This window comes from Castor canadensis, chromosome 11 (genome assembly GCF_047511655.1).
Source record: "Castor canadensis chromosome 11, mCasCan1.hap1v2, whole genome shotgun sequence".
Taxonomy (NCBI): Eukaryota; Metazoa; Chordata; class Mammalia; order Rodentia; family Castoridae; genus Castor; species Castor canadensis.
The window spans coordinates 19,313,482-19,338,980 of record NC_133396.1 but is presented as its reverse complement, the minus strand read 5'-3'; the positions used below and the strand labels follow the sequence as shown (position 1 = coordinate 19,338,980).

The 25,499-nt window shown below is 39.1% G+C and overlaps 2 protein-coding genes across 3 annotated transcripts; both read left to right on the top strand.

Moving 5' to 3' along the window:
* Nucleotides 1-617: 617 nt before the first annotated feature.
* Nucleotides 618-5,045, top strand: Krt10 (keratin 10). 2 transcript variants are annotated; one of them, XM_020154882.2, is made up of 8 exons: nt 618-1,271; nt 2,084-2,166; nt 2,535-2,691; nt 2,778-2,939; nt 3,029-3,154; nt 3,420-3,637; nt 3,958-4,326; nt 4,671-5,045. In XM_020154882.2, the coding sequence occupies exons 1-8, from the start codon at nt 663-665 to the stop codon at nt 4,675-4,677; spliced, it is 1,731 nt and encodes a 576-aa protein (XP_020010471.2). In that variant the 5' UTR covers nt 618-662; the 3' UTR covers nt 4,678-5,045. The 2 variants fall into 2 exon arrangements, with proteins under 2 accessions (XP_020010471.2, XP_073901791.1); XM_074045690.1 differs by having other exon boundaries at nt 3,958-4,346.
* Nucleotides 5,046-13,315: 8,270 nt separating this feature from the next.
* Krt28 (keratin 28) lies at nt 13,316-23,633 on the top strand. The gene is made up of 8 exons (XM_020154884.2): nt 13,316-13,843; nt 14,279-14,361; nt 14,844-15,000; nt 17,231-17,392; nt 17,477-17,602; nt 20,462-20,679; nt 21,536-21,591; nt 21,862-23,633. The coding sequence occupies exons 1-8, from the start codon at nt 13,394-13,396 to the stop codon at nt 22,002-22,004; spliced, it is 1,395 nt and encodes a 464-aa protein (XP_020010473.1). The 5' UTR covers nt 13,316-13,393; the 3' UTR covers nt 22,005-23,633.
* The last annotated feature ends 1,866 nt before the right edge of the window (nt 23,634-25,499 follow it).

Sequence of the window (25,499 nt, the reverse complement as noted above, 5' to 3'; positions counted from 1 at the left end):
CTATCATTCTCCAAGTAAATTAAAAGATTCACTACAAACACAGATACATAATTTCTTAAATTTTGTTTTTTATGGCTTTCATTTCTTACATGGGACAGCTTTTGAACACTAATAAAATTGTTTAACCTTTTACAAATTTTTTTCTTTTTGGCTGCCTACAGTTTTCTACAATATCCTTCTTATTGCATGATTTTGTTATACTTTATACTATTTGTTGCTCCAATTAATTAAAACTGAATTCAAAGATTTTAATTTTAATCATAATTCTGTAGCTACAATTCTTTTTTTTTAAACTTTGCAAACCTTCAGTGCAACCTGAGTTAGTGCTGAGAGGAAAAAAAAGAAAAAGAGTTTAACAGTTGCTCAATGTTCATTAAAAGGTGAAAAGCAAAATGAACCAAATGCTCATCTGCACTCCACCCGTTTTCAGTTTCAACATAGCAAATCTCCTGTTTGTTGCTGGGGCAAATTTAAACACATACATATTGGTATTGGTTATTACTGGAGATAATTTATGCAATCACAAGCCAAAGATGCTAAGTTGACAAAAAGAAAACCATACTAGTAAGCAAACCTACCACATGTGCAACACGCCCTCTCAGTATATAAAGGCTTGTCACTGTCCTTGGTAGCAGGCACTCCCTGAGCTAAACAACATCACCATGTCTGTTCGACACAGCTCAAGCAAGCACTACTCTTCCTCCCGAAGTGGAGGAGGAGGAGGAGGAGGAGGATCATCCCTCAGAATTTCAAGCAGCAAAGGCTCCCATAGTGGAGGATTTAGCTCAGGGGGTTTCAGTGGTGGCTCCTTTAGCCGTGGAAGCTCTGGTGGGGGCTGTTTTGGGAGCTCATTAGGAGGATACGGCCTAGGAGGAGGTTATGGTGGAGGGAGCTTTAGTGGAGCCTATGGAAGTGGCAGCTTTGGTGGGGGCTATGGAGGAGGCAGCTTGGGAGGAGGCAGCTTTGGAGGAGGCAGCTTTGGTGGTGGTAGCTTTGGTGGAGGTGGCTATGGAGGAGGCGGCTATGGAGGAGGCTTTGGTGGTGGATTTGGAGGAGATGGTGGCCTTCTCTCTGGAAATGAAAAGGTAACTATGCAGAATCTGAATGACCGTCTGGCCTCCTACCTGGACAAAGTTCGGGCTCTGGAAGAATCAAATTATGAGCTGGAAGGTAAAATTAAGGAATGGTATGAAAAACATGGCAACTCAAGCCAGCGAGAGCCTCGTGACTATAGCAAATACTACCAAACCATCGAAGAACTTAAAAATCAGGTAAGGAGCATTTTAAATAACAACTTTAAATCTATTTCTATCCATGTAATACAGATAGATAAATATGAAGTTAAGCATAATGTAACCCTTCACTTTTGTTTACCTATGCTACTTTCTTGCTTCCAAATATAATCTAGTGTCATCAAAAACAAATATTTGTGAAGGTATGGTCATGGCAGTCTTCATTCAGGTTGTGTGCTGTCTGTCTTTCAGAATGACATACGGAGAATTTTTTAGGTTTCAATGAGCATAAAGTGAGTTCATTGTGAAAATATGTTAGATCATTTACAAATGTTTAAACTAAAAGAATTATTAAACAAAACAGAACGAAATAGTATTGAGATTGGTAACAAGCCATATCTAGCACCAATGTTGCCTCCAGGGAATCTGTGAACTGCAACTACATGTTATATATATATATATATATATAATTCTAAGCGTATATATATATATATATACGCTTAGAATTATTGATAGCAAATTAAACAAATACAGGTGTGAGTCACTCAAAAGTTGGCTGAAATACATGAACATCACATAGTATAAAAGAGGAAAGGCACACTTGCAGGAACATAACTATTTAATTCCAGTTAGTTTTCATAAAGGGATAACACAGATAGAAGAGTATAGAAACTTCGAAAGAAGAAATGATTCAAATTTAAGTATATGAATAAGTTTGTAATATTTTATATTTAAAATAACCCTCCAAGATTTTGGAAGAGAGTCACATAAAAACACAGCCCATCTATGCCACCATAAAAGCCATATCTGCATCTGACATCTTCTTGAATAATTTGTGTCTCTCCCTCTAGATCCTCACCCTCACAACTGACAATGCCAATGTCCTGCTTCAGATTGACAATGCCAGGCTGGCAGCTGATGACTTCAGGCTGAAGTAAGCTAAGTGAATGTGGTACAGTATTACCAAAAGAAATAAATCAGTTGCTTTTAATATGCCTTTGGATACCCATAATAGCATTTACATTTTCCTGAATTTACCCAAAGTGAAATAGTGTTAGAGTTATCTAAGAAATTTTCTATTTCAATATTACCTTTTGGGCAATGTTTAAAGGCAAAAAGTGCATTTAAAAGTAACTGCTAACCTTCTTTGTATTAAGCCACTAACACTCCTATGGGAGTTAGTATTCTATAAATTTTGCCATGCTATGAAGTCAACCTTACATTTACTTTTTAAACAGTCTCTGTCCAGACACACCTCCCTTATAAAAGTTATATGCAGTATTTTTACCATGCTTGTTTCAGGTATGAGAATGAAGTAGCCCTGCGCCAAAGCGTGGAAGCCGACATCAACGGCCTGCGTAGGGTTCTGGATGAGCTGACCCTCTCCAAGGCTGACCTGGAGATGCAGATTGAGAGCCTGACTGAAGAGCTGGCCTACCTGAAGAAGAACCATGAAGAGGTGATGCAAAATTATTTTTCCCCCAGCCAAGAAAAGGTTTATTGTTGTCATGGTGCAGTCATTGAATCTATTTGTTCCTCAAATAGGAAATGAGAGATCTTCAAAATGTGTCCACTGGTGATGTGAATGTGGAAATGAATGCTGCCCCAGGTGTGGATCTGACTGAACTTCTGAATAACATGAGAAGCCAATATGAACAACTTGCTGAAAAGAATCGCAAGGATGCTGAAGCCTGGTTCAATGAAAAGGTAAGTTAATCACCCTTCATAGAGAAGCCTATGGAGGTTTTGTTATCATGTCAGAATTTTTTCATCTTCCCCATTTTTAAATACTCTAGAGCAAGGAACTGACTACAGAAATTGACAGCAACATCGAACAAATGTCCAGCCATAAATCCGAAATTACTGAACTGAGACGCACTGTTCAAGGTCTAGAGATCGAACTACAGTCCCAACTGGCCCTGGTATGTCAAATCTTGTGAAATGATTTCCGCTTTATCATACAAAGTTTCAGCTCATACAGAGTTGGGGAAACAAAACTAGAAATATGTTAATGCACGAAAAGAAATATTAGCATTGATGTAAAAGTGCTAAAATCCCAATGCTGTCATTAAACATAAAACATAAATTCTATTCGCTTTCTTTATTTTTCTGTATGATGACTTGTTGAATAATTCAATAAGCTCAATGGAACAACAAGGTCACTAACCAACAATAAAATCTTTTCAGAAACAATCCCTGGAAGCCTCCTTGGCAGAAACAGAAGGCCGCTACTGCGTGCAGCTCTCACAGATTCAGGCCCAGATCTCCTCCTTGGAGGAACAACTGCAACAGATTCGAGCTGAAACCGAGTGCCAGAATGCTGAATACCAGCAACTGCTAGATATTAAGATCCGACTGGAGAATGAAATTCAAACCTACCGCAGCCTGCTAGAAGGAGAAGGAAGGTAAATTGGAAAATGGAAAAATTCTCCTTTTTATTCAATATTACTGACAGCAAGCTTTACCCAAACCCCAAGGAAATGCCAGAGAATGGGGGAAAGGGAGGTGGAATGAAAGCAGTCTCACTTTCTCAAGACTGGCCCAAAAATGATTTTTAGGGTGGTCTTTTAAAAACTTGTTTTTAAAGAATGAATTTTAAAACATACTTGGTAGGGTTGTAATTTCTTAAAAACGTGGTTTTTTTCTTATAGAATAACAATCCGTACAGTAACTGTCGTTTTCCAGCGTTAAGAGATAACCAAATAAAACCCTTCACTCATTTTAGTTCCGGAGGCGGATCCTACGGCGGTGGACGCGGCGGCGGAAGTTCCGGCAGCCACGGCGGCAGCTACGGCGGAAGTTCCGGCGGCGGCGGCCACAGCGGCAGCTACGGCGGCGGAAGTTCCGGCGGCGGCGGCCACAGCGGCGGCTACGGCGGCGGAAGCTCCGGCGGTGGCGGCCATAGTGGCGGGCACGGCGGCAGTTCCGGCGGCGGCCACGGTGGAAGTTCCGGCGGCGGCCACGGCGGAAGTTCCGGCGGCGGCCATAGCAGCAGCTTCGGCGGTGGCAGCTCCTCTGGCGGAGGCCAGAGCGGAAGCGGAGGCTTCAAGACTTCTTCTTCCGGGTCGATTGGAGAGTCCGCTAAGGGACCAAGGTCAGCAGAAACTAACTTGGGTAATAGACTTAGTTTTAACTTTGTGTAATGGTTTATTGCTCTTTAAGCTCTCCGGCTGGTTTTTTTTTTAATGTGGGTATTAGAGAGGTTTTACTTGCATTTTTAAGTAAACTACACGCTTGACACCAATCTTGAAACAAGATTGGTCTAAATGTCACCCACAACTTAAACATTGTTTGGATTTTTTTTAACAGCGCGGAAAAGATGAATGTTCTTTCTTTTAAAAAAATATAATATAGTTTTAGAACATTTGCTTGTTAATTGCCCAGGATCCCTACAAATCATTTAGTCAAAATTCTATTTCTTTTTTATTATTCACACAGATACTAATAAAGCCAGAGTAATCAAGACAATTATTGAAGAGGTGGCACCTGATGGTAGAGTCCTTTCCTCTATGGTTGAATCAGAAACCAAGAAACACTACTATTAAGCTGTGTGAAGAGAAATGAATCTCTCTTCACACGGGCCATTATATACAGATCCATGGAAAACAAAATGCCCAAGAAAACATTGTGGTATTAATGGTCTGTTGAAAGTAGGTGCACTCCTTGCAAATAAGATGTCTAAAAGGTGTTTTGTGGTTTCTATATTTCTTCTTTTCACTTTACCAGAAAGTATTTCATGGAGAAAAAAAAAGGAAAACTTGCTGTTCTCATTTACTAATGAATTTCAATAAACTTTCTTACTGATGCAAACTACCTAAATTTGTCCGAATTTATCTTTACTTAAGCTTGTGAGTATCCTCAGACCAATATGAGTAATCTCACCAAGTGAAAAAGTTCATGAATCCCAAGTCTTACACTTTCTTAAAGATTGGCAATATGTGGGAAACCCCTGGCAGTTTGGCTTTACATTACTTTAATCATGAAAATTTTGAAATAATCTCATTAAGACCCCAAAAACAAAATCGAAGTTTTCACATTTTCTGATTACGTTGTTTCTCACCTTAGCCCGCCCTTATTTTCCTATACTTACTATATTCTTCCCAGTGGCTAAACTGCTTAAAAGGCAGAGATCACATTGAAATCATATCCTGCTCAACAAAATTATTTGGTGTCAAGTGGTGCCAATGTGACCAAAGGGACACCTTTTACATCTGCCCAGTGATAATACTAAAGAGCTGGTACTTTCAGGGTAAGTGCAGTCACATCTTTCAGCCAGTAAGAATCCTGCTAACATCACTGGTTCTCTGCAAGGTAGTATCATTGGGGACAAGGGGGAGCTGGAGTTAATATGTGGTCCTAAGACTGCATTGTTTTCCTGGTGGGTTCCAGGATTACACATATTCACCAAGTAGCAGCCTTCTTCAACATCCTTGATTTGAGCTCCAGTTTTTCCCAGTAGCTGAGCCCTGATCCCCTGCCATTTGTTTGGAAGTCTCTACTGGCTACAGACTCTGTTATACAACATACAGTTCCAAAATGTGCCCTTCCACAGACATTGAAAACTAGACTTTAATTCCTTTTGTATCAAAAGTTCCTGTAGGAAAAATCTTGTCAGCATGTGTGCCTTGGGAATCTTTCAGGGTACTAGATTGTACTCCAAAGCAAATCTAGATTTTAATCCAATTGAGATGAGTACTAGGTCTACCTTCCCCATCACTGTAAACCCAAAGCAACACAGTTTTCAGCACATACTTAAGGCTTAATAAATATTGGTTGAGTGACAAAATAAATCATGTCCAAATAAGTAAATGCCTATAAATCTCCCAAGGTAGACCCAGTAACACTAGGATTTTTAAAAAGAAAAAAAAGTATTCATTACCATCAAAGCACATTATCTGCATATATAAAATGTCATAATGAAACCCATTACTTTGTTCAGATGATATATGATACTAAAAAGCACTTTTTAGACAAAAGGAAAAATGGAAGAATAAATTCAGTTGAGCTAGAAAGAAAAAGTATTCATGTCATCCAGGGTCTCCCATGTGTTAGGAACTCTACAAGCTCTCCATCTTCAGTACTTCTTTCATGAAAATATCTATACTCTGTTCAAGGCTCTGCCTTACCTTTACCCTCCAGTAATAGCCACTGCCTCCCAGCAGGTGATTTTGGAAGCTTGAGTTATAATTGTAATTATACTGAATTATAATTGTAACCAGTGAGGATAGTTTTAAATGTGAATCCAGGCCAAATCACTCAAGTCCTTCCAATTCATTCACTGGGGCTGTTTGTTTCTCTGGAACCATGAAAGAAGGTAAGAACCAAAATGACCAGCTACTTTAAGAGATTGAATAAAAGCTGTAAACATTGTTGTAAAGAGCTTCCTCCCACCATGAACAGAGTGGAGGAAAGGTGCAGAAAATCAACCACCAGAGAAATAAAGCTACCACTGTGTCAAAGGCGTGGTACACAGTTGAGCACCCATAGTGAAACCTTTCAGAACAAAAATTGCAGGACTCTTCCAGGAGGAAGGACGGTTTTAGAGTCCTTGAGAGTTTAACTCAGTGGATCAAATTCATTTACTCATTCATTCAACAAACATGACTGAGTGTGATAAGTCAAGCAACATGCTAGGCCCTGGAAATAAAAAGCTAGGATACAGACATTCCATAGCAGATGTGCACATCAAGGACTAAAGATCACCCACAAGGCACTGTGGCATCCAAAACAGAATGGCATGTTGGGACTGTTTTGCTAGAAAGCGTGGCTCTTGAACACAGCCTGAAAGGTAGTAGAAATTAGATAATTAAAAGATGGGAAGCAAATTCTAGAACAACCAGAGGCATAGTTACGAATATTTCAGTGAGGCACCCAATGTCACAACTGTGATTCATATAATAAAATCTATAGAATTGTTATTCTTATCCTTGTCCTAATCACATCTGTGAAGTCCTTTTTGCCATGTAAGGTAATATATTTATAGTTTCTGACCAGTAGGGTGTAAACTTCCTTGGGAACCATTATTTTGACTACCACAGGAGTCATGCTTGATTTTTCTCCCTTCCTATACCCTCTGTCCTTACCTTAGCCTATAATTAACAGGTGCTAGTAATGCGGGAAACGGCGAGGGAAACAAAGTCACTGAGACCACTTTGCAGGAATCAGGAATTTTTATTACACTAGCAGACTCGGGAGATAATTTCTCAAAGCCCTGAGCCCGGATCAGAGTCAGGAGATGAGTTATATATCCCCCAGGTGGTTTATGTAACCAAGGGGTTTTTGCAGTAGATGGTTCACAGGTGGTCAGAAAGACAAGCCGGTTACAGAGAAACAGGCTTGTACAGAGTTTCCCTGTGGTCACAGTTACAGGAAACCTTGCAGGGCCTAGCTGGAGGTCTGTGGCACTTTTGACCTTGCAGAATGCTGCTTGTGGCCCCAGAGTAGGAAATCCAATGCATATTCCAGACACATAGTATCATTGGCTCCAACACTAGTGAAACTTTTCCAAAATTATCCTAATTCCATCCAATTCTATCTCCAGTATCACTACCCTGACTCAAACTACCTTACTATCTCATCTAAATTACTGACACTGGCTTTCTAATGATTTCCTATACCTACTCTAACTCTCTTCCCATCCATTCTCCACAGAGCAGCCAGAATGGTCTTCTAAAATAGCTCCTCTGCTTAAATCTCTCAGTGACTTCCCCTTATGCTCAAAATCAAACTCTGAATCTCTCACCTAACCGAAGAAGTCTCTTTATGGGCAGCCTTCTTCAGTCCTCTCTCCCTGCACATGCAGCACCAGCAATGCTACCTCCATGTCCTTGAAGGCACCACACTCTTCCCTCCTCCTATGGTCTGGATATAGCTTGAATGTGTCCCCCAAAGGTTCATGTGTTGGCAGGTTTGTCAGTCCCCAGTGTGGCAATGTTGAGACCTGGTGGGACCTTTCAGTGGTAGGGCCTAGTGGGAGTTGTTTAGGTCATTGCAGGCACTTCCCTGAGAAAGAACTGATGTAGTTTTCATTAGATCTTTATTAGTTCTTTAAAAGGGATTATAAAAGAGTGATCCTAGCTCCTCCTTATGCTCTAGCTTCCTGCCTCATCATGTGATCTCTCCTCTTGCATGTACTCCCTCTTAGATTCCATCATCCTGAGGTCCTCACTACAGCCAAGCAGAGATCACTGCTGTGCTCTTGGACCTCCAGTACTGTGATCTAAATAAGCTTCTTTTCATTATAAACCACTCAACCTCAGGCATCTGGTTATAGTAATGAAAAATAAACTTACCTCCTAGGGCTAAATGTAAATATTTATGTACTTATTCTCTTTCCCTTCCAGAGTGCCCCTCCATTTCCTTGCCTGGAAATTACCTTCTTATCTTTCTGGCATTTTTTTAATGTCATTTCTTCAAAAGGATTGCCTCGATCTAAATTAGGTCCCCGTTTAATAGTCTCATGTAGTTTCCTCCTCTAATTTTTAACATAATTTATAATTTTTGTGGTTATTTACTTAAGGCCTATCTTCTCACTAAGCAATGAACTCTGTAAGAGTTAAGAAGACATCACGTTTCTCATCATCTGCTACTAAGATGATGCCTAGCATATAATAAATACTATCAAATATTCCTTTAATGAAAAAATGAATAAATGAATGTCATTTGATAGACAGCATAACTGTAGCCAAAAGCTTCATTTTGCTAATAACTTGAAATTCTAAAAATCAAATTTTAAGAAACACCCTTATGTTTTTATTAAAGAGTAATTTTTGCATTTAGTTTTATTTTTCTACCTGCTCCTAAAATGATGATATGTGCTGAAAAAAGCACCACACAAGGCCCATTCTGGGCTTTATTTACCCAGTTTTAGGCTTTATATCATTGTACAGTTCTTTTCCTCAGTTTCTTCATCTTTGAAAGGGGGAAAGGAAGCCTCTCTTTTCCTAATTCCTAGGTTTCTTCTAAGAGTCAAATGAGATAATAGTCAAGAAATCTTTGTAGAAGTTGTAAGTCACCTTACTGATGTAAAGCAATTTTGTCTTTGGAACCTCAAAAATAGGTGCTGAGGGGTTTAATCGCTTCCAGCTAAAGACATGGGGGCCTGGTCTGAAGCTGAGGTTCATCCCAGGCACCTAAGCAGCAACATCCATTTGAAGATGAGCGCTGCCCCCTGGTGGAAACAGAGGGCAAGGACAAGTTTAGTGGGCAATGTGGGAGGGATCACCAAAGAATTGACTTTCTTAAGCACATGGTTTGTTTGTTTTTTTTTTTTCTCTTTTATTATTCATATGTGCATACAAGGCTTGGGTCATTTCTCCCCCCTGCCCCCACCCCCTCCCTTACCACCCACTCCGCCCCCTCCCTCCTCTCTCCCCCACCCCCTCAATACCCAGCAGAAACTATTTTGCCCTTATTTCTAATTTTGTTGTAGAGAGAGTATAAGCAATAATTGGAAGGAACAAGGGTTTTTGCTGGTTGAGATAAGGATAGCTATCCAGGGCATTGACTCACATTGATTTCCTGTGCGTGTGTGTTACCTTCTAGGTTAATTCTTTTTTATCTAACCTTTTCTCTAGTTCCTGTTCCCCTTCTCCTATTGGCCTCAGTTGCTTTTAAGGTATCTGCTTTAGTTTCTCTGTGTTAAGGGCAACAAATGCTAGCTAATTTTTTAGGTGTCTTACTTATCCTCACACCTCCCTTGTGTGCTCTCGCTTTTATCATGTTAAGCACATGCTTTTTAAAGAAACAGGTTTTCGTGTTATTTTATTTATTTTCAACTGACAAGTGAAAATTGTATATATTTATGTTATACAATATAATGTCTTAAAATATGTATAGGTTATGAAAAAACTAATCAAAATTACCTATCATATCATTTTTTGTGGTGAGGATACTTAAAATCTATAATGTTCTTTCAGAAACATTTTATTTACATATGAAAATGCAAGTGCCTTACACCAATTGGTCATCTACTTATTATTTAATAACCAGCAATTATTATAAATAATTAGTAATAACTAATAACAAGTAAGCTACTTAAATAATAATTGGACACTGGAAAGATTTAAAATTCTTAATATATGCTGACATACTAATTCTTCAATATTTCAATATCAACAATTCAATTAAAAGGATACTTTTACAATTCACTCATGGTAACCCTGGATGACAATATATAATGTCAGTATCCATATCAGCATGCATTGCATAAAATAGATTCTTCAAGTACAATAATCGCAAGGTCATCTTGAACATAAGTCAAGTTTTCATCTGGCACATGCCTAAAGACCTTCTGTTTAACATTTCTGGATCTCATTTGCCTCACCTGCCAAATGAAAAGCCCAATTAAGTGATGGCTAAGGCTCTTTTCAATTCTAAAAATATACTACACTTTTACCCAAAATATGTATTTAAAGGCCTTTCTAGTGCCAGCACTATGCTACGCCTGAGCTCAGGTAGTGTCTCAGCAAACTGATGGGGTGAAAACTTTTAATCCATATTTTGACAACTACTTGAACCCTCTGCAGGCCTCTCTGCAAAAAAGTTCGGTTGAAATGATATTTCTCATAGCATCAGCCACCTCGTGTACCTTTCCGTTGAATTGTCCTCACCACGCTGTCTCTTGGAAATTTCCCAGTAGTCTCCAACCCTCTCCCCACCCCACAGTCTTCGCCCACATCTTTTCCACCCCCACCTCTGGCTTCTCTCTCCATCTCTCCTTCTACTCCTACTTCCTCACACCCCATCTATGGACTCAGAATCTGTATTCTGTACATCTCCAATGCCACATCCAGCTTTGTGCCACTTAATTCTTATGCTAAAACTCCTCTTTGGAGGCAGTCCAATTTCCCTTCACCACACACTCTTCTAAGCCTATCATCCAAGGACTTTTGTAGCTAGCTACAGTCCACTTCTCTCCCATCTCCTACCATCACCCACTTAACATCAAGATTTAATAGTTCCTGATCTCTGACTCTAATGACTTTTGGGTCTAACCCACTCCTGACTTCTTATTCCAGTGACTGTTGGGTCTAGTCCCCATGAGTGTTCTCTGGACTTTGGTAACATCCAGGGTTCTGTCTGCTTTTAAATTCTAAATTTTGCTTTCCACTGTCCATCTGCTATGGTCTGAATGGTTTGCGTATGTTTCCCAAAGTATGTTTCTTGTGCTGGCAGCTGCGTTCCCAGTGTAATGGTACAAAGGTGGTGGAACCTGTAAGAGGTGGGACCTAGTAGAAGATGATTAGTTCATTGGGAGTACCACCCTCATAAGGAATTAATGCAGTTTTCGCTTATAAGACTCCAGTTGTCAAAAGAGCAGGTTGTTTTAAAGCAAGTCTACCCTAAGCACTTTCCATTTCTCTGCCATGTTGTAATGCAGTGAAGGGAATGCTCACCAGAGGCTGAACAGTTTAGGGCTAACCGCTTGTGGACTCTCAGCTTCCAAAACTGTCAGCTAAATAGACCTCTTCTACTCATATTCTTACCTACTCCATGACATAAAGATACCAAATGAGTCAACATGTCTTTTTTCTCAGTTTACCTATCTTTGTACTGTTACTTCTTCTTTTTATATGATTATATAGTCAGTCAACTCAGTCATTTTCTCAAGAGAATCAGAAACTTCTTTGGCATTTTTTTCCTCTTTTGGGCCTGTCTTCAATACCCAAACCAACATCATTCTGGTTGGTACCTACTCTATTCCCGTACCAGGATTACTTCTAAGTATGCACTTGAATGTCAATACACACAACAGCCCTCAATTGCCAGTCAGGTATTTTCTCAGTTCATTGCTGTTCTAATCATTCACTCTTTCTACCAGCCATTTTCATCTGGGACATTCCATCAGATCCTCTAATCCAGTTAATCTAAAAATAGACTCAGTATCTATAATTCCCACCCATATTTTCTATCTCAGTTAGCATTATGAATTTCTAGCATTTGAGAGCAATTACCAAAAAGTCATCTCCAGCACTCAGGAGAATGAGGCAGGAGGATCACAAGTTCAAGGCAAGGAAAGGAGGGAGGAGGAGGGAAGGAAGGAAGGAAGGAAGAAAGGAAGGAAGGAAGGAAGGAAGGAAGGAAGGAAGGAAGGAAGGAAAGAGAGGGACAGAGGAAGGGAGGGAAGGAGGAAAGAAAGAAGAAAGAGAGAGAGAGAAAGAAAAGGAAGGAAGGAAGAAAGAGAGAAGGAAGGGAGGAAGGGAGGAAGGAAGGAAAAAGTCATCCCTCACTCTTCCCTCTTCCTTACTCTCTAACATCAATTGCCATATCCTCTCAGCTCCATCTTCTGCCATCCATCACTGGCTTTATCCTTATACCTGGACCATTGTTCTAACCTGTGACTGGACTTCTTGTTTTACTTCAACCTAATCATGTTGTCCTCTGTGTTTCACTTAGGATTCATTCTAAACTCCTTAGTTTGGCACAGAAGGTAAGCATGATCCAGCCCCTGTCATGACCTGACAGATTCGTAAAGATTGTAATAATGTTTCTGCATTTTTGCATCTATATAGCTCCATGTCTTTCATTTTTGTATTTAACATAGAGCACCAGACATAGTAGCCATTATTTAAAATAAAGGATTAAGCCAATATTTGTGTCATTGCCCAAGGCAATAAGTAGATGCTGTAATCATGGTAAGAACAGGGATGTTACTAGGAATGTATTTTTAATAACACATTTTTTACTTTCATGGGATAAAATATCTGTTTCTGTAGTTAATAATTCTTTATACACCTCAATGGTATGGTTAACAGTACCCTATCACAATCTTGCTTAACTTTCAACACTGGATAATATCCTGCACTAGAAAATGATGGCATATTCATAAGTTCTAGATGAAAGAAAGTAAAGGATTACTCACTCAAAATTAGAAGTTAAAATAATAAACTTAACATAGAACAACCCCTCTTTTATGTAAGATAACAAACAACCTGAAGCAATACCTAGGGATATTAGACATTAATTATTTTTTAAATTACTCAATTAGACCTAATTTCATGCTAATCTAAATGATGCCATCTTTCTTTTGGCATAATAACTCAAATAGAAACACCCCCCATAAATCTGTATAAAAGCTCAAAGAAACCATCAGCACATTATATTCTTCTCCTTTGACATTACAGCTACCCACAGACAAGGCAAACGTTTCTCCTAGCACCATGTCTCTCCAATTTTCTGGTGGATCCAGGCACACTGGCTTACAGTCTGGCTCTGGATCTGTCAGACCACCCAGTGGAAGCGCAGGCCTTGCCAGCAGCAGTGTGTGTGGCAGTTCTGTTGCTGGAAGTGGATTTTCCTATGCCTTGGGAGGGGGATTGGGTGGTGTTCCTGGTGGAAGCCATGCTGGTGGCACCCTTGGAAATGCTGTATGTCTTAGCTTTGCTGGAAGTGAAGGGGGACTCCTCTCTGGGAATGAGAAGGTGACCATGCAAAATCTCAACAACCGCTTGGCATCTTACCTGGATAATGTGAAAGCTCTGGAGGAGGCGAATGCTGAATTAGAGAGAAAAATCAAGAATTGGTATGAAAAATATGGACCTGGATCTTGCCGTGGACTTGATCATGACTACAGCACATATCACCAAACAATTGAGGATCTTAAAAATAAGGTAAGAAATCACAAATTTGGAACTACTCCAAGTATTTTAAAACTAAGAAATATCCAGCAAAAGGTATAAAATCAAAACATGAAATGCATCAGGACTGGGATCTGTCACTTGTATTTATTTATTATTTATTTTAATGAATAATTCTTTCCATTACTCAAAATTTGGCACTTGGATTCATGAATTTCAATACAGCTCACATGTTGTTAGCGCCATTATTTTTTAAAATATATTCCTAGAAAGAATTATGTTCTAAAAGGTATTGACTGTATGAGAATAAATTTTTTAAATCTCTTAATTTTTAAGCATTAATTTCTAAACATTTTATGTCATAAGAATTTTATGCAAAAGCTTAGTTATATAATATTTTTATTTCATGAAATAATAAATGATAACAGCAAAGTTGTTTATGGCTGTCTCCATTATTGCTTCGTCTAGATTATCTCTTCCACAGCTACTAATGCTAATGTCATTCTACAAATTGATAACGCCAGACTGGCTGCTGATGACTTTCGGCTAAAGTAAGTGACAGAAAATAATCATGTTCTAGGGAACACTACCTGTGCATCTCATTTGTTAAACAAAATTTCAATTCATCCCAAGAAGAATGAACTAAAACCTAAAAGATTAAAGGAAGCAGAAGATTTATGTTACACTACTACAATCAATTATACTCAGAATTTGTAACAAAATATCAGTGTATTAGACCTGCCTAGAACAATGACAAGTACAAAATAGGTGCCCAGTAACTATTTGTTAACTAAGTAAAAATGTTAGCTAAGATAAATTATAAAGTGGCTTGTTTTTATTTCATTAGGATTGGTGTGATTAAATAATTGCTGATTATCCTACCCTGCATGGGGTCCTTTGTCTGTGTACCTTTATAATATTTATAGTTTTGATTCAGCTTCTAATTTTTCAGTTTAAATATATTGAGGTTTTCTTTTTTCGTTTCTTGAAATAGTCTAACTTGCACTGAAATTCATTTAAATGCCCCCCCAAGGTATGAAAATGAGCTCGCCCTTCACCAGAATGTAGAGATGGACATCAATGGACTGCGCCGGGTCCTGGATGAGCTGACCCTCTGCAGGACTGACCAGGAGCTGCAGTATGAATCCCTGAGTGAGGAAATGACGTATCTTAAGAAGAACCACGAAGAGGTAAGAGATGTTTCACTTCTAGTCAAATCATAATTCTGTACATTTTAAATGCTTTGGGAGGGGAATGTTAAAATTACAATAATAGTTGTAATTACCATACTCAATGTAATCATTCACTCATGCCAAAGGATATAAATAATTTAATTTCTCCTATTTTACCCTTCTAATCTCATCCCCCAGGGAAAAAAATTAACAATTTGACCTGTATTCTTCCATTCTTTAGGCTGATATTCCATTTGAATATAATACATTATTTTTGCACTAACACAACCCTCTTTCATTACACTAGATTATTTATTTCATCCATATAAGGGATATAATAGCATATAAGGCTATTTTGAGGTCAGCTTCCTCACAAAAGATCTCCCTGATTAGGAAAAGGTGCCAACATTTTTCTCCATTTGGGGATCCTGGGTTTACTTAGTATTGAACACTAAACAGTAATAAGTCCATTATTTGACTGTAATACTGTGACATGAAGTGCCCTGTAATTGGTTTAAAATGAAATCTACCAAATCTACTTACTCCTAATTAGAACGTTATGGGAAAGAGAAACAGAAGGTAAACGTGTCTCACCACACTCCTTGTGACCAGTGCCCCTAGAACAACTTCAAGCGATTTGACTTTCAAACTTTTATAGCAACAAGAGTTTTCCTTCACATGGACTCTTACACAGAACTTCAAATATGGAAATAAGTCAATAGGGTTTCTTGACCAATGCACACCTTTTGCTCTTGATGGACACTGGAAAGTCATAGATTTAGGGTTAAAAAAAAGGTTTAAAAAAGCAGATATATCAATCTTTTAAAAGCAGCTAAAATGAAAAGGTGAGCTACCCAAGGAACTAAATTCAAGCCACTGGTTTGCTTAGGTGTTTATAAATCCAGTCTTTGACTCAGGCAGATTAGTTATGTGACCTGAGACAGACCCAGGAGCTAGAGTAACGTGTTCAAAACCTCCTTGTTCAAATCCCAGTGAATAATGTAGGCATTACTCCACCTCTCTGTGCCTTCGTTTCCTAATCTGTACAATAAGCCTATCTTACATGATATTAAAAGGCTTGAAATAATACATGTATAGCATTTAGAACAGTGTCTGGCATATAATAATCAGTTAGTAAATGATAGCTGGTGTCTCTAAGATGGAAATTTCACAAGGGCTGGAATTTTTATTTGGTTTTTCCCACTGCTCTATTCCCATCAACCTGTCATTTAGTCAATAATTATGTATTAAATAACTCTGGTCTTTATAACCCTTTCTCATATAAAAGAATAAAAACTTTCTTTTGGCATGCTGCAACATTTTTAGGAGGTGGTGGATGCATTTGTTTTAATAGAAAATAATTAAATGGATGATTGGAGTGAATATGAATGGAAGGAGTTGATTTTAAAAACTGGGGCACAAGCAGTAGAGCTCCTGCCCAGCACAAAGCCCTGGGTTCAAACTCCAGCACCTCCAAAAAAAAAAGATTTATCAGGACAAGATCAGGTTTTCCCTCATATGTTGAAGCTAGATCTAAAAGATAAATGTGTACATAAATACATATATGATCTTATATACATATATGTGGGGAGAGAACACGATTGCAATAGTGGGACTAGGGGTAGGCAGCTGAGGAAAAGAAAATGGTACATTGCATTGAAGATGAAGATCTTCATGAATGAAGATGATATAAGGAAATGCACTGAAAGCTGTTGGCGATGGAGAAAGAGTAAGTAATAGATGGGGTTAACCTGCTTCAAGTACAATAGATATGTGAAATGCCTTGGTGAAACCCTTAGAAAAATTAAGATACACGTTAAATGAAGGACAGGAAGGTAAAACAGGTCCTGTCTGGGGAGTGAGGACCAGTGGGAGCGGGACGGGTAAATGGAGAGGGTTAAGGAAGGTGAATAGGTCTATGTAGTTTGTACAAGTGTATGAAAGTAGAACGATGAAACCTGTTGAAATTGTTCTAAGAAGAGGAGAAAGGGATACTGGAGGGGGTGAGTCTAATGAAGATACATTGTAAGCACATATGTAAATGTCACAATGAAACTCCCGTGCAATTAATATATGCTAATAAAAAGGGGGGAACAGAAAGAAGCATTTCACATCTTTTTAAAAATTGGGGGCCACACATTAGGCACTTGACCTCAAACTTTGGCGACCTTAAAGTAACACCTTTGAGAATTCAGACTGCATGAACCTACACTGCCCCTAACACAGTCACTCTGGCATTTCCCTGCAGGAAATGCAAGTTCTGCAGTGTGCGGCTGGAGGTAACGTGAACGTGGAGATGAACGCGGCCCCCGGGGTGGACCTCACGGTTCTGCTGAACAACATGCGAGCTGAGTACGAAGCCCTGGCCGAGCAGAACCGCAGGGACGCCGAGGCCTGGTTCCAGGAGAAGGTGAGTTCAGCCCGACCCTCGCCTCGCGTCCCGCGTACCCGGGGCGCACGGGCTCCGCGTGACCCTCTGCGCCCCGCCTTCCAGAGCGCCACCCTGCAGCAGCAGATCTCGGACGACGCGGGCGCCGCCAGCTCCGCCAGGACCCAGCTGACCGAGCTGAAGCGCACGCTGCAGACGCTGGAGATCGAGCTGCGGTCCCTCCTGGCGACGGTAGGTGCCAGCGCCGGTCAACCTGAATTTCTTGATTCCTAAAAAAGAAAAAGAAAACCTCAGAGGAGCCCTTCTCTTCTTTGTAATTGCTTTACTACAAATACTTAACAAAGTGGAAGGGAGCAGGAAAAAAAAAAAAAAAACAGCCCCAGAAGCACGGAAATAGAGCAATGTGTTCTGCCTCCCTCTGACTCCATCACTGAGGTTTTCCTTCCTGGCTATGCTCAGAGCTCATTTCATGAAAATAACCGACATGTCACCTTGTTCCTCCCTTAGCATAGTTCATCTCAGCCCTCAGAGCAAGCAGCAGCAGTGACAGGTCTATGGTCATTTGGCCCCTTAGGACAGAGGTAGGTCATACCAGTTTCCCCTGATTTTGAGGAAGGCATATTGTGGCCAGGCATGATAGTGCACACCTGTAATTCCAGCTACTTGAGAGGTTCGTGGCAGGAGGATCTTGAGTTTCAAAGTCAATCTGAGCAAAAGCAAGAGACCCTATCTCAAAAACAAAAATACAAAGGAAAGGGCTAGGGAGGTGGCTTCAGTGGTAGAGCATCTTCAGCATGCTCCAGGTCCTGGATTCAATCTCCAGTTACGCCCGGCCCTCCCCCCACCACCATCCAAGAAGAGGCACATTGTGTTTTTCACAAAGCAGAGGAAAAGAGGGTACCCACGGAACTCCACATGGGCACTGTCAACACTTTCATCCCCACAGTGTCCAGGGCAGAAGTCCCATCCTAGAGCATACCCCCACAGAGCTAGCCATTCAGTCACTTTGGCACACAGGGCACCTGGATTAACTCAAAGTTTACTATGAGACAAGGCAGGTCAAAAACCTATCTCCCTTCTCCTCTGTGAGCAGGCAGCACCCAAAAGGCTTAATTTTGAGAATTATGGCACACGTGACCTAAGGATCAATCCCCTGTCTTTAAAAGGTTTTGTACGTTCTGAGGAGCAGCTACAATATAGATGAGTGCAGTCAGCAATGAAGGAAAAGATGGTCCAAAACAAAAAGAAAAAAAACGTGCTGTGCTCTCTTAGTATATTGTGTTTACATAGCAGACTTACCACTGACTGACCCCCACCTTAACCAACATGCCCCTCTTCTCACCTCATCACTGCTGCTAGCTAGGTCCCCAGACCCTCCCTATCACTTTGGGCTCCCAGGATGCTCCTCTCTTCCACATCCTCTCTTACTTGAAACCAGAGCCTACAGGAGCTGTTCCTGTTGAGAGAGCCCCCCAGGAGTGAATCTTCCCTCTATTTCTGAGAACGGGTGAAGGAAATAAATTCATGAATTCCCAGATCAGACTTTTAAGCATTTGCGCATAGAAGCAATGTTAATATAAAGCAGTTAGAATTTGTGCAGCCAGTTGTACTATAGTTTGGGGTCATGAGATAATCCCTCCCCTAAACAACCCAATTAGCAACCAATATAACTGAATTATAGTAATGGTGGCATGGATAACTTCCATACCCAAGATTCTTTCCTCTTAAGCTAAATTCTAAAGTTCATTTCCTATGTTTAGAACACACATCATTTGTAAGTTTACATGTTTGCTTCCTGTATTATACGAACTTCCAGTTCATCCTGTTCTTCCTCACTGACAAGCCGACCTCTACAATGGAAGGCTGGGAACTACAGTTCCCTCTTAGTGAAAAGAGTATTAGCAGTCTTGTAAAGGAATACTCTAGGAAGACACATCACCAAGGAAACTAAGCTTTGAACTCTGAGCACACCCCCACTTGCCACTTGCGTCTGGCTACTTGTCACCCACCTTACCCCGTTACCATTCTGATTGCCTTCCACTCAAACGCTCCTGGAGAGCCCAGCACCCTCCGTATAACACTCCGTATAACCACAGCCTTAGCCAGTGGTCTTAAGGACCTCTGCCCCATTAGACCCATGTCTGCCTGTTATTATAGATATTTTATAACTCCCTCTTTGCAATCCTCGAATGAAATCAATACATAATATATTTAGCACTATACAATACTGTTTTTAAATTATAATGCCATAACTTCAATAATAGGGAAAATAAAAGGAAAGTATTTTAAAATAAAATGTATTTATTATGTAAACACTGGGCCCAGCCACACCATAAAATGTCACTCAGAGCTTTGCATCTTCTTTTCATTCATGTTTTATTCTCAGTGATATAAGATCAGACATTGCTTCACACAAGAAGAAAAGGCAAATGAAAGAGTAGAAGAGAGATTGGGCAATATGATAACAAATAATATCAGGAAAAGTAATAACTGCCTGGACATATTTATATATGATAAGGGAAAGAGGGAAATTACTTTAATTGAAGTGGGGCTCACCTGGCTAGACAAATTACAGACTATAGAAATAGAAGAGAGGAAGTATGTATAAGACTAGTGTTGAAATAATGACCTGTGCTATGTTATGAGCTACATCTCTGCTCTTGAAAACCCACCCTGTTAAAGTATTCCTTCAACATTGAATTCGTTCAATAAGAGGACTTTGATGGATGACAGGAAATCAAAGACAGATTAGAAAAAGAAACAGCAACACAACAGGCCTTGGAACAGAGTGAGACAGCAGCAAAGAAATTGAAATACAGTAGACAAGTATAAGAAATATTACCTAAATATCATGAATGTCTAGTAGGATGGTCAACTGTCTTGAGGGAAAAGGTTCATTTATCCCATGCCAGGTTATCCAGCATACCTCACCCCCAGCCAGTCAATGCCAGCCTCCATCTCCTATTTTACTGTGACAAGTCCCACACATATCCCAGACTTGCCCAGGGAACTGCAGGTTGCTGAGAAACACTAGGCTTCCTAGTCCTCAGGTTGGTTTCATCCCTTTCTATTGATCTTTCATGTTTCCAGAAACAATCCCTGGAGTGCTCCTTGACCGAAACCGAGGGCAACTACTGCTCACAGCTGGCGCAGATCCAGGCTCAGATCGGGGCCCTGGAGGAGCAGCTGCACCAGGTCAGGACTGAGACTGAGGGCCAGAAGCTGGAGCATGAGCAGCTGCTAGACGTCAAGGCCCACCTGGAGAAGGAAATTGAGACCTACTGTCGCCTGATAGATGGAGATGGAAAGTAAGTAAACCATTGGGAAGTTCCAAACAACCAAACCCTGCCTCTTAGCCTTCCATACTGCCAACCCTTTTCTGTTCCCACTCAACAAAAGCATGTCCATATTTTGCAGAGTCCTCCTCATCTGCCTTGGATGACTCCAGTCCTCCTTGGATAAGTCCCCAATTATTGTCCACGTTAATTATTGCAGATTTCAACCCTCACTCCCAGGCTTTATCCTTCTTTCAGTTCACTCTTAATATCACTGCTGCCTTAAAATAAATGTACTCTGTAGAAATACCCAAGATCCATGTACATGTATAGGTATAGGTGTATATGTCTATGTAATCTGGGGGATTACATTTTTTCTTGTTATTTGTGTGTGTATATATAGAGAGAGATCTTATGCGTATATGTTTTTTTTCTTAAGTTACAAATTATTGGTTTTTAAAAAATCTAATGGAAACAAAGGGTTTTTATTAAACATCCTCTTTTTTGGTGGTACTGGGGTTTAAATGCAGAACTTCATGCTTCCTAGTACTCTACTACTTGACTCATACCCTCAGCCCTTTTTGGTTTTAGTTTGTTTTTCAAATAAGGTCTCATGCTTTTGTCCTGACCAGCCTGGGATCCAAGATCCTACTATCTCCATTTCCCAAGTAGCTAGAATTACAGTTGTGCCCTCAACTAATACCCACTAATCTTTAGATAACATTTAATTACTTCAAGCTCTTGCACACAATAATCTTAGTATTTTCCTCCATAGTAAACTAAGATCTGTTTTTTGGCATACAATGTTCACTTGAGCTCATTGATTCAATGAATATTTCTTAAGTGATAATAAACAAATATAAAAGAAACAAAACTTTTTTCTTTACAGTTCATGCTCCAAATCGAAAGGATTTGGATCAGAAATCTCAGGGAATTCATCTACAGGTAATAAAATCTAGCTCTGTTTCTGTTGCACTGAATGCTTTTGCATTAATGGCAGTCCTATACTATAGCAATGGAGGATAATTAAGTGATTTTAACTAAAGTACTCTGACTGAAAGTATTGAGTTGTTTCCAATTATGCCAAATTATTATTATAAATCTGTACGGACTCCCTGAGCTAAAATGTACATGATATATTACACCAGCAATTGAACTCTTTGCCACATAATATGTTAGGTTGAATAACTACATTCATATATGTTTTATTTCTAGATGTATCCAGAACCACACTGGTAAAGACAGTGGTTGAAGAGCTAGATCAACGTGGCAAAGTTCTTTCATCGAGGATTCACTCTATTCAAGAAAAAACTTCTAAAATGACCAACGGAAAGGCAGAACAAAGGGTTCCCTTCTAGCTGTCATTGCCGGGAAAAGAATAACTTGGGAAAGGCTCTAGTACACCTGCATTTTTCTAAATATAAGGGAGAATAAAAACACTTTCTACTCTAAAAGATAAGTTACTTAGCCAAAATACCTGTTTTCTTAGTGACTTTTACAAGATGTTAGGTGTTTGCTTTCAAATAAATAAAAGTTGATATATACACATTTCCATTCACTGAGGACTAATAATTTGTTGTGATTTTTTTCCTTAGGGAGACAGGTACAGAGTATATATCTTAGTTGAATTTCACTCTTCTTTTAAATAATAGCATTTATTATTATACAGCACATAGCATTTAAGCATTAAAGAACGTTGTCTAGGCCTGATCTTTAAATCCCGCCAGGTCTGCACAAGATAATGATCTGGAAACTTTCAGAAATTCTCCTGGGACTGAGAAGTCCCACCGCTAGGTGGCACATGTCTATCGCACTCTTCCGGCTTCTGAACACTTCATAGGATACCATTCCACATGTAAACAGGAAAGTCTCTGAAAAGATCCACAGCTGTAAGCCTCATGTAAATGACCGTTTTCCCTAGAGAAGTTTAGAAGCTTTTTGTATGAAAGCCCAGGTAGTAAATATTTCAGCTTTGCCAACCATAAGTTCTCTTTCAACTACTCAACTCAGTCATAACAGAAAATGGCCATGGACTATAGATGAATGAGCACAACTGTGTTCCAGTAAAACTTTAGGGACACTGAAATTTGAATTGCAAATAATTTCATAGTGTCATAAAATATTATTCTTTTGATTTTATGACCACTTTGAAATGTAAAAACCCAAGATCTATACAAAAACACAAGGCAGGCCAGATTTAATTCACCAACACCTGTTCTAGAGCTGAAAATCTCATGAGTTAATGACCATTATAGTTACTCTGTCTTTCTACCTTAGGAGAGCAGCTCTTTTTTTCTCTAGTATATGGCTTGATTCCAATGAAAAAATTCCAATGAGATCAGGACTTCTACCCAACAACTCAGAATTTGCATGGGAGTTCGAAGAAGTGGTGAAAAGGATGGGATGTTTATAAAATTTTCATCCAAAGTTCATCAAATGAATAAATGCTAGGAATCTGTGAGACAATGATTTCCCAAATGTACAGTGCACAGAACCAACTATATAATTTGCAGGACTTAGTGAAAAATGAAAATGTGGGATCACTGTTCAAAAATTTTTTTAAATGCCATTAAAGGTATAAAATATGTTTTTTCCTTTCTTATACAATTACATTCTCAACTTGTCATAGGTTTTTGTCATTTTCTTTTTTGGAGTTTTGTTTTTGTTGTTGTTGGGGGTGGGTGCTTTTTTTGCTATTTAATGTCATTCTAACTAAGAAAAAAATAAAATTTTAAGTTGTTACATACATTTTACCACTCATTTACTATATTGTGCAATTTCAGTTTTAAACCCGAACATAACACCAAAATTATGTGATCCATATTTTGTAGCTCACACATGCATGTGTATTTTGTTTTTACCAAACAGTAGTAGTGCTGCACCAAACAAACTCAACTGTTTTTATTTTACTTCTTTGTATGTATATAGTCTTCCAACTTGTTTTACCTTTGGTTTACTGATAAGAAAAGAATAAAAGGAAAAATTACTATGGGGTTTCCCTGTATTTCTACATCATTATTTTCAGCATAAGTGCATGACTAATACAAGAAAGTAGCACAAGTACATACATGAAGGGTTCCTTGGTCATTTGTGTTTCTTAAAATGCAAATGCCTTTCTTCTGCATTTGAAGCAAGTTCTAGTTTGCATGGGAAACCTGGCTTCTCGGGGTTGCCAGAGATCTGGCTTAGTCACAAACATACTACAATGACTTTGTACTCACTTTGAATATCTCATGCATCATGGGTCCACCAGAATGCAGTGCACATGGGCATGGCATACGCTATGTGCCACTGAGAGAGGATGAACCAACGGCAGACAGACATCTCACATACTCCTCTGCTCACGCACACACCCCTTGGTTCTATCAGGATTCACTTATAAGACAAAAGTTCAAAGATACAATACTAAGAACTTCAAGGTGGGAACAGAGAGCATTAATCAAACATGAGGCTCTTCTGAACATGAGACTTTGTGCTGGAAGCCCATGAAACCAGTCCTGCTTAGCAGAGATGCTCATAACACATTGATTAAAACAAACAAACAAACACTGTCTTCATGATCATCTGCTTTGTGCACCAAGTCCTCTTACAGCCCAGGAAGTACACACTGTACTTTGTGGTTGATCTGGAAGGATTTAAAAGGAAAATAAATAACTCTAATTCAATACTTCTTTGCTGAAAAAATAAGCAGAATTTCCGATGTATATATTCAGCAGAGGAATGGATGTAGAACTAAATGCTGGGTGAATTTTCTTTAAGTTCTGTTGAGTTCACAGGATGGAAGGTGTGGCAAGCATCCACACTTGGACTTTAGAGTCTTAAATCTGTCTGTCCTTCCTTCCTAGATGTGTGAGAAATAACCAAGACCTTCTGTTCTGTGATTTTCTTCTGCTCAGCAGAATTCTAAGCCTCCTGAGTTCTTCAGGAGTTCAATTACTGAAGATTCACACTGTTTTGTTTTTGGTTTTGCTGCAGTATTATTCTGCACTGATGTTACTTTCAAGGAATCAATCTCTATCTGAAGAAGAAGGAATTTCCACTGTACTTGGATAGTTAGTTGTTAAAGCAGAAACCATAAACTGCTATTTCAAACAAAAACACTGAAGATTTGTGGAAACTCTTTACATGGACATAAATTATCACTGGCTTCCTGTGAGTAATTTCCTTGGGAAATTGTATGCTGTTTGAGCTACTGTTGAACTGTGTTCACTGAAACTTTATGTATTTCCAGACTATTATTTTTCTTTAGGGACTGGTTTCCTCTACACTTCTCATTTCTTATGAATATATTTTATTCAGTTTAATGGATTTTTTCCCTTTTATTTATAATCTTTTCCTAAGTTTGATTACTCATTTCTAAGTTTTTCTAATTTTGATTTTTGCTTTTCCGCTTTATCACTTTTAATGTATATTAGATCACATCCAAATGGTAGATTATTTCTTAATCTGTTTTACATCCATGTCTTTCTGACCTGCTTTCATTTTCTATAAGAATGTTAATTAACTCATCGTTTTCTTATTTTCTTACTTGTGTGTATTAACACTTTGGGTATTTTACCTCAATTCTTTTCTTCTTCTTCCTTTTTTGTTTTGTTTGTTTGCTTGCTTGTTTGGGAGGTACTGGGGTTTGAACTTAGGGCCTCACACTTCCTAGTCAGGCACTCTAGCACTTGAGCCACTCTGCCAACCCCTCAGTCCTTTTCTTTTGCTCATTTTTATAGGCGATTTGTGTTTTTTAATCTCTAGACTAAAGTAAAATTCTAGAAGTAAGATATCATTCCAAATCGCTTTTCTAATTTCCCAGAGTTCTCTTTTCTCTTCTTTAAACCTAGAATTCAAAACTATGTTGGGTG

Bases quoted from the DNA above. Each gene is read 5' to 3' on its own strand.
- Krt10 (XM_074045690.1), top strand. From the start codon at position 663: ATGTCTGTTCGACACAGCTCAAGCAAGCACTACTCTTCCTCCCGAAGT. The intron at 2,940-3,028 runs GTAAGTTAATCA...TAAATACTCTAG, and splicing joins AAGCCTGGTTCAATGAAAAG to AGCAAGGAACTGACTACAGA. The intron at 3,638-3,957 runs GTAAATTGGAAA...CACTCATTTTAG, and splicing joins CTGCTAGAAGGAGAAGGAAG to TTCCGGAGGCGGATCCTACG.
- Krt28 (XM_020154884.2), top strand. From the start codon at position 13,394: ATGTCTCTCCAATTTTCTGGTGGATCCAGGCACACTGGCTTACAGTCT. The intron at 15,001-17,230 runs GTAAGAGATGTT...ATTTCCCTGCAG, and splicing joins TTAAGAAGAACCACGAAGAG to GAAATGCAAGTTCTGCAGTG. The intron at 17,603-20,461 runs GTAGGTGCCAGC...TCATGTTTCCAG, and splicing joins TGCGGTCCCTCCTGGCGACG to AAACAATCCCTGGAGTGCTC.